The 12799-nt window shown below is 44.8% G+C and overlaps 2 protein-coding genes across 6 annotated transcripts; one reads left to right on the top strand and one right to left on the bottom strand.

The window, feature by feature from the left end:
* The first annotated feature begins 226 nt into the window (after positions 1–226).
* On the top strand, positions 227–2561 carry LOC112277249 (chloroplastic import inner membrane translocase subunit HP30-2). 2 transcript variants are annotated; one of them, XM_024509371.3, is made up of 6 exons: positions 227–559; positions 991–1109; positions 1272–1398; positions 1642–1790; positions 1962–2024; positions 2309–2561. In XM_024509371.3, exons 1-6 carry the CDS (start codon positions 296–298, stop codon positions 2337–2339), a joined length of 753 nt encoding a protein of 250 aa, XP_024365139.1. In that variant the 5' UTR covers positions 227–295; the 3' UTR covers positions 2340–2561. The 2 variants fall into 2 exon arrangements, with proteins under 2 accessions (XP_024365139.1, XP_024365138.1); XM_024509370.3 differs by having other exon boundaries at positions 2292–2561.
* An 841-nt stretch (positions 2562–3402) lies between these two features.
* Positions 3403–12342, bottom strand: LOC112277248 (protein phosphatase 2C and cyclic nucleotide-binding/kinase domain-containing protein). Of its 4 annotated transcripts, XR_016500954.1 has the most exons (17): positions 11063–11491; positions 10395–10875; positions 9765–9896; positions 9248–9472; positions 8775–8900; positions 8605–8667; positions 8264–8352; positions 7574–7805; positions 7017–7345; positions 6785–6872; positions 6456–6522; positions 5804–6081; positions 5493–5558; positions 5203–5324; positions 4802–4958; positions 4085–4662; positions 3403–3756 (listed from the first exon to the last, which is right to left on the bottom strand). XR_016500954.1 is itself a non-coding variant. In XM_090247632.1 (15 exons), the coding sequence occupies exons 1-15, from the start codon at positions 11745–11747 to the stop codon at positions 4420–4422; spliced, it is 3570 nt and encodes a 1189-aa protein (XP_090103758.1). In that variant the 5' UTR covers positions 11748–12022; the 3' UTR covers positions 3587–4419. The 4 variants fall into 4 exon arrangements, 1 of the variants encoding a protein (XP_090103758.1); XR_016500952.1 differs by having other exon boundaries at positions 10395–12342; XR_016500953.1 differs by having other exon boundaries at positions 3587–3756; positions 5121–5324; positions 10395–11988.
* Between the last annotated feature and the right edge of the window lie 457 nt (positions 12343–12799).

The following is a 12799-nucleotide window of genomic DNA, read 5'->3' as shown; positions in this document are numbered from 1 at the left end:
ATTGTTAATGAGCCAATGGATAGACCCGAATGTTCCAGTGAGCTGTCCCAGGTATCAACTGACGCCACGTGAAACCCGTCGTATAGTCACGGGAACTGGAAGCGGCTGCGGGGCATGGAGTGGATTGAGAACCGGCGTTAGGGTTGAGCACCTTCAACCCCCGAGCCAAGCGGGGGTTTGTTATTTGTTCGGAGCCATCCTCGCTAAAGGTTTTGTGGTTTTGCCAAGCTTGTGCATCGTGGTGCTCCGGCATTGTTAACCTGTAGGAAGAGTTCGGGGTTTCGAAGGAGAAGCAATGATGCAGGCCACCAACAAGGCGGATGGAAATCCCATTCAGATGATCCAGCTCAAGGTGAAGAAGCTGGACAGTGACCTCAAGGTGTGGCTGAAGAAGCAGCCCGCTGCCGTGGAGGTGGTGTTGGTCACAGCCGGGAGCGCCGTTCAAGGTGGCGCTATCGGTGCGCTCATGGGCACATTCAGTTCGGATGTTGCCTCCACCATGCCCACTCCTCCGCCCGGACTCAACCCCGAGGCTGCTGCTTCGCTTCAGCAAGCCAAGGTAGGTTTTCACGGGATAGGGTTTGTGAATTTGATGCTGTTTGATTGCGATGAGGAAGTGGCGAAATGATTGAATCAAGTGCTAAGCGGCACGCTTGGAATTTCTGGCGAGTATTGGTCCTTTGAGCTTTAGTTGCATGATAAGGTTTTTACCCGCATTTTGGACATCTTCACGTGAATTGTACAGTTGTTGTTTTGTTTGCGAATTCTTTTGTGAATGAATTTCGGTTAGATACTCGTGAATATGTTGCAATTTAATTCATACAACGTTTGGTGTTTATTTATTTATTAAGTTGAACTATCCCACATGCCTGTATTTTAAGTTCAACGTTAGTGAATAAGTAGTATTTCACATCCAAACCATGAGTGAAACGTGCGCCGAAAGAGTGTAAATTATGAGAATTTAAGAGGGTTCGTGGTATTATTTGGCAGGCTTTTGCAGGTGGACCCTTGACGCAAGCACGGAATTTCGCTGTGATGACCGGTGTAAATGCAGGTATTACCTGCGCCATGAAGCGAGCACGTGGTGGTAAAGAAGATCTTCAAACAAGGTAATATTTATGTCGCGGTCACTTGATCCTCCACATGTCTGTATTTTTGGAAGCTATGTACATAGACAGGCAGCATCGAGTTGATTCGATTGAGGGGTCGTTTGAAATCTAATTAAGTCGTGACAAGAAAGTGTGTACTGGTGTATTGTCTCTGGAGTGCAGTGCTGTGGCCGCATTTGGTTCAGGTGCAGTGTTTTCAGCAGTGAGCGGAATGGGCGGCCCCAACGTGCTCGGCAATGCACTCACCACTGGGTTTTTCTTTGCCCTGGTTCAAGGGGGCTTATTTCAGGTAATAAATTGTACCTGTTGCGCGAGGTTAATTATCTTTGTAACGTTGGTTAGAGTTTTAGTAAGAAACAATTATTTAGTTGTTTGGTTTTCGTCATCATCCGACTGTCGATAAGGAACGATCCGCAGATATCTCTTTCTAAATTTGCTTCAGCTGCCGAACTAAGCGTTAGTTTATCATCTGGGAGCAAAAAGCGACGGAAGGTGATAGTGATTAATAAATTCATATTTTGCTGCACTACAGCTGGGTAAAAAGTTTGCCAAGACTCCTACTGAGGACAAAGACTATATGCGATCTAAGAGCATGCTGGAAAAGCTTAGTTTGCAAAAGTACGAAAAGAATTTCAAGAAGGGCATGCTCACGGACTCGACTCTTCATCTTTTAAATGACAGGTCTGTTACTGCTCCGTATTGTAATCGCTTCTATTATTCTTCCGGCCTGAAGTGAAGTTATTAGGTATGAAGATGCATGATGTGGAACAGTGATTTTCCTCACAATCAGTGCTTCATCTATAGATACTTGAGTCTTATATTAGTCGATTTTTTGCGGTGTTGTTTGTGCAGTTCGTTGAGAGACGTACAGATTCCCCCAGGGCCCAGGCTTCTGATTTTGGACCACTTGAAAAGGTGCGACTGCCATGACCCGTTACCACTGAATGATAAAAGCTTTATTCATATATAATCAGCTGCATTGGTAGTGTTGTGCTTCTCACTGCATGGTCCGTGCCTACACATTTGTGATTGGCTTGTTTTGACAATCCACGACGAATAGATGCATGGACTGAAACTGCCCTAAAGAAGTGCTATTCTACTGGAACATTCATGCCACTGCAACCACTCGCAGTTTGTGTGTTATTTCCAACTTTGACTCATAGAATTTGAAAATGTAACCAGTGGATGCTGCATTGCAGGTCAGAAGATGTCACAAAGAGATCCAGCTAGTGGCTATATGCCATGTTGTGTGTAGAATAGAGGGAGAATTTGTAACCTAACGTTTTCGACACATCGAACTAGTAACCGCACTCTGATTTGTGATGATAAGAGCTTATTTACCAGAAATTTTTCTTAGGTTGCCGTTTAGCTTGGAGCGGGGTGAACAAGTTCATGTTTTCCACAAGTCATATCAATGTGCAAAGCTTTTTCGCCTCTCTTTTTGGTTGGGAATTTGGGAGTATATTTCTTGTGACGCTCTTCAGACCAAAAGGTTGGGAACGTTCGTACACGTTGCTTTGTGAACATGAGTGTACCATCTGAGCCTCTGCTCATGGCTATTTGCGAAGGGGTTTCCATCTTCTGAGACGTAGTCACCGTGTTCTCCCTCTCAAATAAAGAAATACCTTTGACGGTTAAGGTTTACAACTTTCGCGGTTAAATTGCCATGGGACTGGATATATCAGTAATCTTGCAATCTTTACGACGAAAAGCTGTAGGGTACATCGGAGCTTTTTTACTTGAGGTAGTAAATTATGTTAATCAATTACTACAGAAATGCACATAATCAAGTTACTACAGAAATAGGCTGTTTCTTTTCGATGGGCACCTTGAACCTCAAATCATGAACTTACTGATTTTCAATGTTATCCACTCCACTGACAGGCTTCAATAAAGATGTTCATGGTCGGTGCCTCATTATCACATATTTTATATTGGTCAACAGTAAATTCAATTCGCATGACATAAGCTTTAAACTATTTTAAACCATATATTTTACTTCACTAAGAGTAGGACCAATCGGAACAGCATTCAACTGTAAGTTGCTTTATCCACCACCAAAACAGTATTAAGGTTACTGTTGAAAGTCTACGGATAGTCAATATTATCCCCCCAAAAACAAGATATTCTTTGTTAGGCAATTAAATTGTTAGTCATTATCCAGTTTGGTGACAATTCCAGGAAAACTGTGAGAGATTTCAGTGATCGTATCTCAGGTTCCTTGCATGCCTAACTACTAGATATAAAAAAGAAAAATCCAACACCACCCAGGGACCACATGATGCAGGCGAAGTGTGATGGAATTGTCACCAGATAACGCACAACTGAGATTAGAACCAGAGATTCATTTGAAGTCACCAACCAAGCTTCTATTGCACCTCATGCAACAGAGGCAGCTAAATGAACAGCAAGATTTAAGGCAAGACGGCGGAGAATCGGAGAGTCCTGAGCCCAAAAAGACGTGAGAGGGACGAGAATGCTGAAGTCCTGTCATATTTAGAAAAACAACTGGTAAAAGAATTCATAAACCCCTCGACAGTTCCATGATGGTGGGACACGTTTATGGTCCACGAGTGCGGCTGCTCAACTCTCGTAGTGTTGTAAAAGGTTTCTAAAAACATCGTGGATCTACTAGGCATCATTTTGCCTGCACATGTAGAAAATCATACACGCATAAGTTGAGCACTTCCGTCTACAAGACCACATACACACACACACAACACTTGTGTGTCGATGAGCCAGAATGACTTTCAAGTCATTGATATTTCTGTCCAAAACAAAATGTAAGGATTCGTCCATCAAACCTCAATCTCAAAAACAAAAGATTGCGTCATGTTTCTTAACGGAGAGAATAGCCTGTAATCACCAACTGTCACCACATTTCGAGCAAGACCGCTACCACAGCAAAACCATATTCGCATACTGTGGAGCAGCAGCCCAATTTCCTAAATAAGTAAATGGAAGGGCTCACATACCTGAACTAGAAATTGGTTACTTTTTGAGACTTGCAGAGAACATCGTGGTTTCGTACATTCATTAGCCACTCGCGCTAAACAACACGAGTGTGAGCTCGAACCAAGGTAACATCTCACCTACACAGCTGGCTTTTATATTCTGCTTGGAGTTCTGTACCAGCAACTTTGAATGCCACAACTTTCGAACCTCACATAGAGTCATGATTTGTAAGGACCGAAAGATCCCAAGCGCTACGGTATCCGTTCATGGAACACTTCGAAGTACACTTTCTGTTGTATCAATGCACTTTCTGTGACATCGAAGCTTGAACACGGCTCTGCGAGCTACGAAGCCATCACCAGCCATCAAGCCAAGGTGGATCATCTTCATCTGGTTGAAGATCAAATACTTGGTAGCTATCGTCCACGGGAAGGAAGTCGATGGCCAGCTGAAGGCGGGTCATGATCTCTGAAGGGACCTCAACACTGCAGTCAAGGAGCTTATCCCAGTTGACTCCCCGGAACCAGGGATGCCCCTTTATAGCAAGCGCTCCGTGACTGTCACAGCCCAACCTTTTGGTTGGATCCACTACAAGCAGCTGTTTTGGATGCGAGCACATCACCCCTTGTCGTGATTAGGTTCAATAGAAAACTATAATAACACAGGTCCATGAACTGACCTCAAATAAATCCAAATGATGCAATTTGATACAAAAGGAACGAATATACGAGTGCTACCTTGTCAATAAGGTCAGTCGCTTCGGCGCTAAAACTTGAAGGAAACGTAAGCTGTCGATGAGCTATCCTTCCGAAAACGTCCAGCTCATTGTCTCGCCATGACCCAAATGGAAGCTCCGTTTGTAACATGAAGTACATCAGCACACCCACAGCCCACCTGCGATTTTTGTAGGCTCTCACTTAGTACATGGAATCGTATCGTTTTATAGAATGCCCTCCTCATGTACATACGCCTCAAGTAATAACATCCCAATCATAATTTAATATACAACACAATAAAGCCTAAAAAAAACTACTTAGAATCAAGTTTGTGGATTACAAATTTTTGAAAGTTGACCAATGAAATCCGACAGCCTGTGGTGATAAGAAAATGATTAGTCACAAGGCACCAAGTGAAGCACCAGTCAGAAGCCAAGCCATGGCCTAGTCCTTGAATAACCTCAGGTGCTAAGAAATCAGCCATGCCGCAAACAGTGAAAGTGCGCTCATCGGACATTTTCTTTGAGAATCGAAAATCAATCAGCTGCAACCACAAAGCCTCATGAGTCACTTACCCCCATCATCCCTACGTAAATAAGGCTTTAATATGTTCAAACAGTTCACTGCAGAGAGATAATTCATCACCAACAGGAAGATGCACCACAAACCAGACATAAGCCACACTAGAACCGACATGTCGTGACAAGCCTACCTGAAGACGGCCTTTCCGGTCAATCACAAGAACATCAGGTGATATGCCACGGTAAACGACACCATCCTGCACTCCCATATATTAGAACATGGTAAGCTGTCAACAACAAAGAGTTATCTATGAAAGCGAAGATGGATTCACCTAACAACTAAAAAGTTGGAAATGAAGAAATGGGATAGTTCTTCAAATATTTATCTGTGCAATTGTATCTTCAGACTGTCTATGACATACCTTAGAAAGGATTGCATCAACATCACGCAAGACCAATGGCTTAATGAGGGTCATCTAAGTAACAAAGAAATCCCATGCACCTTATGCAGAAGCTCGATGGCCAATACCACATTAGCCACTAGATAGCGAGCTGAGTTCTCGTCCAGAGGTGAACGCAGAAGAAGATCTAGAGGTCCAGCTAACACACAATTCAAAACAAGCGCCACACTATCGCTGTCGATGGGAGTGGCCAAGAGATGCGGCACAAATGGAGATGGCCTAAGCTGCTTAAAAAGAGATCTCTCCAGTAGGACTTGGCCTTCCCGACCAAGTCTCTGAACCTTCCGTCTTTGGTACCTCTTCATGCTTACGATGTCATCTGCATTCATTCAGCGTCCAATGATTGTGAAAACAATACATGAAGTGAACCTGTGGTTTGTGGACATACAGTATTATATTCATTCCTAGCATGTTTAGCTCATGTGCTTAAGCTCCCATATGCTTGGCCAATATCATGTTTCGACCGAGAAATTGCACCTATTAATATTTACTTAATTTTCTTGATAAAAAAAAATGTAAATCGAAGTGAAGAGTGAAAGATACTTGAAGGATTCAATCACTTCTCACACTAGTTGAGAGTTCTCAAGAAAGAGCAATGGAGATATGAGAACCGGTGTCACATGAAACATTTTTGTAACAAGACAATAACGAAGTATAAGACTTCTACATTGGTTGTTATCTTTAAAATCCCACCTGATTTTCTGCAAAAAACCACTCCAACTTCGCAACAATCGGTTGAATATACAGTTTCCTGCCAGTCCTGAGAAAGGCACTGATTTTGTTAGCGCATATCCTCTTTCATTCTATCTTTACAATGCGGAATCAGGTCGCAAAAAAGCGAGGAAATGCCGAGAGTCCGATCATTGAAGTTAACGCTATGATTTTTCAGAAGATGAAACTCTGTGTCAAGCTCTGCTGATATACTATAGTAACTCAACGAACATGTGCTAAACTAACAGTTACTATTATCTCAAACAACACACACTAATTAAATCATTTGTCAATAGGGTCAAAGAACACACCAGATCCTTCAGCGTAATCCTCTTAAAAGCATATGCATCCACCTCCGCAAGTTGGAGTCTACGGACCTGGGACATTTTCTCCATATACCTGCCAAAACCACATAATCCAGTTTATTCAAGAAAGCTAGTTGTATAAGAAGATTAATGATATCATGCAAGACCAACTAAACGCAAGTACACAAAAACCCTCATCACAAATCGATCGCAAAACTGGTGGGGACGACACGCTTACCTTTCATCTTCCTTGAGGATTAAACTTAGAGGACCAACGGCATTTTCAAACGCTTGCTGAGTAATACACCAACATTCCACATCAGTGGTAGCTACTACAGTGATGGGTTTTGCGGGCATATTTGTAAGCACCCAATCACCGAAAAACTTCACTCGGGGTGGATCTTGCGGATCGTTATCACCGCGGTCAATAAAAGCACATCTTTCTCCAGTCCACTCTAAGCTTGCCCTGGGCAACTGAAACTCCGCAGCATCATTATTCTCACCATCATGGTAGATTATATCCACATCGCCTCGGTTGGTAATATAGAGTGCATCAATCTTCTGATCCTATGATAGTCACAGGCAAGAGCATAGCAATTAATTAGGTTTAACCATTCTCGTGACGAAAGAAGATTGCTGAATCTGATTGTTTCCACACCCACTACAGGAGTAACAACCATACTGTTTCACTAAAGAAGAGCAGCTTAAATGACATTGATGCAAAACGAGTTCGAGAGAACCAATATTTGCGGTTATGCCTGAAGCCACGAAAGAACTAAACCTAAAAGCACTCACCTTCTCCACGATGACTTGACCTGCCTGAAACGTGACTTCAGTCAAGGCTTCAGACAAACTCTGCAGATGTGACAAAGACAACTTAGAAAAGATCTCCAAGGATCGTAAGATCATCAGCAGCGGTCGTTGCATGTATTGCATCAAGAGGGCTCCTCGAAAGGCTTCACGCTCCAGAACCCACAGACTACCGTTTGTTGCTGCCCGCACCGTTGCCTGACCTGGTTTATTATACCTGAAAAACGACAAACCTTAATGCGGTCAGGGTTACTAAATACAGGTACTTGATTTGGTGATATACTCGAAGTAAAGTACTCGAAACTGCTTATTCGGGATCACAAACTAGTCTGGCTGCGAATTTTTCAACTACAATCGCCTGAACTGTGTGTCACTACATGCATGTTCCGTCGTACTGTGAGGAATATCCTTGGTGATCAACATTTTCGAGGTATTTAAGATTTTAATTTCAGTTAAGGATCCACAGGGCTCATTTACAATCAAGTTGATTGTTATCGTGCTGGGCTACAGATAATGTTCAATCTGCTAAATTAGAACTGCAGAATTACGCCGAGAAATTAAACAAGAGTTTCTAGATCAGAAATTCTGGACAATAGGTGTGCCCTCATCTAAGAGTCAGTAGGGATACAAGGTTAAAAATTTCTGCTTGCGAGAGACTAGGGATATGAAAGTTACAGAAGTGCAAGCTCTCCAAAGCAGGGATTTGAGTCCGCAGTATACAGATGAACAACCTTCCCCGGGTCTTGAGCAGAACCAGTTCCAGTCTGGGATACATAACAATATCTGGCATCTTAGTGTCCACGATGTGAGAATCGGAAAAAACCTAACATGAACATTTCATACTGAGTTATACTGTGTTTATGTTCACGTCACCAGCCAGCCACCTTGGTATGATGCCTGATGCAATATTTATAAAAATGCGATTTGTGTATTTCCCTTAATATGTCATCCGTCCCACAAGAAGGTGTTCAGACTGAAACAAGCAACACACTAACGAAGGAGTGCTCGTTGTGAACCTGAGAAAATGAAGCTTCAAATTCACCAGATTCTACAATGTAGAATAGGTCGCTCTCAAAACCCTGAAGGACACGACCCGCCCACCAGGTAAGAATAATGAAAATAATCAGTAGTAAGATTTTACCAGAGTAAACATTTTAATGCTTGAGAATCGTGTGAAGATCATTACCTGCCGTATTATAATATCGCCGGCATTAACTTCCACCGAATCCATGCAACTAATGAGCGTCTGCCGTTGCTTCTCTGTCAATCCTTCAAATAAGAAGTTTCCCTGAAGTGCCTGCTTAATTTGTGCCTGCATTCAGAATCGAAGTATATAAGCAAATTCGCTTTGCCTCCTAAAGAAATATTCTACACAACCTTACTCACTAAATGTGCCTTCCATAACACGGATGAATATTCCTACATGTTCGATTCGGAACTGACACCAAGAATAAGGCCCAACCCCAAATTGGAACATTTTGGATGAAAATGAAATGATGACCTGATCCTAAAATGCTTCAAGAACTAGCGAAATCTAGGATGACATCTCCTTCACCAAGACAACCCCTACAACCCCTACAACTCTGAAAGAAGTATTCGCAACTGACATCGTTGTATTGCATAATCTTTCATAAAGATTAATAGTAAGGTAGGAAATACCTCTTCTTCTGGAGTTTTTACACGAGGATTGGTCGAGGGCAACCACGGTTCGCCTAGATCCAAAGAAGCTTCAATAGCACGAGCTCGTGCCCTTGAAAAATCACTGCGAACGGGCCGATTGCCCTTGAATGCATCTCTAGAAACTCGGCCAGGAGACTTGACTCCAGGTGACTTAAGTGGCCGTACGGGTGAATCTCTGTAATATGACTCCATTGCAATGTGATCCTGATTACAGAGAGTCCAATGGACTACATGAGCAATGTACACAACTGCAAGTCTAGTATCATCACTGACACAGTTATCAAAAGTAAATGGGCTCGAAGGACTACCCTACCATAGCGTAATCCGTACTAATCAGTCCAGGCCTTTCAAGATATCAACATCACTGTTGTGTACGTAAAAATTAGAAAGATGGCCAAAAGAATGAAACAAAATACAGAGACTGAATACTGCACCCATTACAACACTCACATTTTACATAAATGGCTGGCAATAAGGGTTCAAGAAAGAGACATACGTCATCGAGGTTTTGAATGTGTACAACAATGATTGTGATATCGTCAGTGCGAGTTTCGTATTGGAGCCACAGCCGATATGATTCTGCCACGATTGCTGCACAAGCTTCCTTTGGATCGCTGCACTTGGCAACCTGTTTCAACAAGTGAAAAAGTGGAAGTGGCTCAATACAGTGCATCGCACCCCTGCCGCAGTAACTGTCTGTCTTTAAGACTAGCGCCTCCCAAATAGCATATTTAAAGAGGCACTGCTCTCGAACTAGGTTATTCACAGGAATCACAAGTTGGCGGCACCATTATTTCTGTGGAAAGGACATACCACATGTAAATTCAACTCCATGCTGAGGATTAAGAAGCAAATTGTTCAATGGATTCACCACCATTTTGAGATCGAGGTTGGAAAAACTAACAGAATGGCCCCTAACATCGCCTGTCTTGTAACGATCGAGTTGATGCACCCGACACAGGAAGAACCAATTTTCAAAAACTATGCTCTCATGAGAATATTCCACATACATCAAATCCAACAATCAGTCATGTCGCAAAAACTGCCAGACCACGACGAGTTCTGAAGCTTTTCGCAAAACAGGCAATATTACTGCATCAGAGAATAGTAAGGAAGCTGCTCGCACCATGTCAACAACAGTTTGGCTGTTTATAAACTCGAATACACCATCACTGGCTACGACAAAGAATGGGTGCTGCGGCGTGAGGTCGACGACGAGGACCTCCGGCACTGCAATAACGCCAATTTCCTCCGCAGCAGAGTCGCCTAAACTTCGTGTGAAAGCTGTTCCTGGATACATGCCATTTTGCACCCACAACCGTGGAGGATCACCGTCGTCGTCATCCTCCCCACCCCAACACCTAACATCAGGATTCTTTAACCCTTCCAACTGGTCGAGGGTCATAATCCGAGCACCACAAGCCTTGACCCGCGCGCATTCATCATCCCGAAAGGGAGTCTGGTCAGTGGAAAGATCGACGGCCACGAGATTCTTGCCTCTTCTCTCTGCAATTACAGCTCGTGAATCGCCCACATTGGCCACATACATCGTCCGACCTCTCACTAGCACTGTTACAGCCGTCGTGCCACTCATAGCGTCATCCACACTGTCGCGATGCAGTTGTATGTTGGTGGTTAAAAATGCCTCGTGATATGCTTGTACAGGGTCAGTGAGGTAGTGTCGGTTGTGTAACAAATTTTCACACAAGTTTCTTTTCACAAACTGGGAGCACTGTGTCCCAAACTCACCATGGCCATCAAACACTCCAAAGAAATGGTCGTCCGGGTTCTCACCAAATACTGTGTGGGCGCAGAAACTGTCCTGATTCGCCTTGTCAAGCGCTTCTGGATAGTAGCCCCGTTGCGTCAAGTATGAGAATCGCAGCTCATAGTCGCCATCTGGAACTCTTACAACCCGAGAACCACTGGCAGGAAGATACTGGTCGGCTATTCGAGAGAGACGAGAAATTCCAAGGTCAAGATCGAGAGACTCCAAGAAATGGGGTGAACTGTGGGTGTTTCTTCGGCTGGAGCCAAGCTCGTAAGGGGAACCAACCTTTGATCCCTCACCTTCAGGTTTCACACTGGGTGAGGAGTAGGCATCCGTTTTCAGCTTTGGAGTTCCAATGTCTGACCTAGTCCTGGGCGTCCCTGACTTTGACGACGGCTTTGGCAGCCCAGGAATGTATTTGCTGCCCCACTTTGGAGTGCCAGCTTCAGACTTCAGATGTGGAGTGTTCGCCTCCGACCGAAGCTTGGGAGTTCCTGAACGAGAGTTCGACTTACTGTCACGCCCAGGCAAGCACATTTTCATTCCCAAGCCATCTCCAAAGACATCTTCGTCACTTTCAGAGGTGAAAACATCCTCGGTGTCGTTCACAGCGGGCAAGACCGCCTGCTGCTGATGCTGCTGCTCGTGATGCTGCTGCTTGGCCCCTCGCCGCTGTGCCCTCGAACTCTTGCAGTTAACACATCCCATGGTTTCATCCACACAGAGTGGAGCGCCTTACTACCCTCGTCCTGCACCTGTCATTTCCATTCCTAAAATACATTCGGCGGATTCAGCCCTATCAATGCTCTCGTGCCACTCGAGACCTCGAAACCATGCACATCTTTATTCCTTCCAACCCCCAAAATGCCATCACCCACCAGCATCAGCAACACGCCCAAGATTTCAGCTCCCACCCTCCAGCTCCTGCACCCCTGCGAGCTGAATAGCAACCTCCTCCACGGCTCACTACACCTCACCCACACCAGCCCCTTCGGATTGCACCACCAAGGTCTCACCAAAGGCTTGAAAACCTTTCACCACTTACTAAACTTCCAATGCAGTGCAAGAACTTCAAACTACATGACTCCACCACCGCCGCGCAATCCTCCCCGCGGTCACAAAATGTACCACAACTGTGCCTCAGTGTGGCGGAGAGGCACACCCGCCTCGAGCAGCGTGGAATGTGGAAGGAAAGGCGCTCGAGACGGGGAAATGGTGGGGGCGGGGAGTGAGAGTGACCTGCCACCAATGGGAAACAGAGTGGAATGGTGAGGAAGCTCCGATGCCTTGCCGTGCCGTGCCGTGCCTTGCTGGTGTGGCTTGGCTTGGCTATGTTCTGCATTGTTGCTTTGTTTTTCTTTCTCTTTTCTTTTCATTTTATTCCCTGTCAGAAAGGCAAAGGAGACAACGACGCAGAGGGGGGAAGTTGAAGCCATGGCGATGGTGAGCCTCCTCCGGCCCCGCTCGTTGTGCTTCCAACAAGGCGACGACGCAGCCCCAATTGCCACGGCAGACAAAAAAGTCGAAGGCCAAAGGGGGCCAGTTCATGAATATGCGGGGGCCAGCGTTCCGATTTCCCAGACAGGTATGGTTCGGGGATGTCCTGCGACTCTTCACCGTGCGACGAAGCATCTGGGCTCAAGAAGCGCGGAGTTCACTCCTGGAAGTGCGGTGCCTATCCCTCTCCCTCCATCCTCCATCGTCGTCGTCGTCGTGCCTGCCCCCTCCTCCTCCGTCTTCTTCCACTCCTCTCTCCGTCC

The sequence above is a fragment of the Physcomitrium patens genome, chromosome 25 (genome assembly GCF_059467195.1).
Source record: "Physcomitrium patens ecotype Gransden chromosome 25, ASM5946719v1, whole genome shotgun sequence".
Taxonomy (NCBI): domain Eukaryota; kingdom Viridiplantae; phylum Streptophyta; class Bryopsida; order Funariales; family Funariaceae; genus Physcomitrium; species Physcomitrium patens.
The sequence above is the reverse complement of the archived record's forward strand: the minus strand, read 5'-3'. Positions and strand labels throughout refer to the sequence as shown.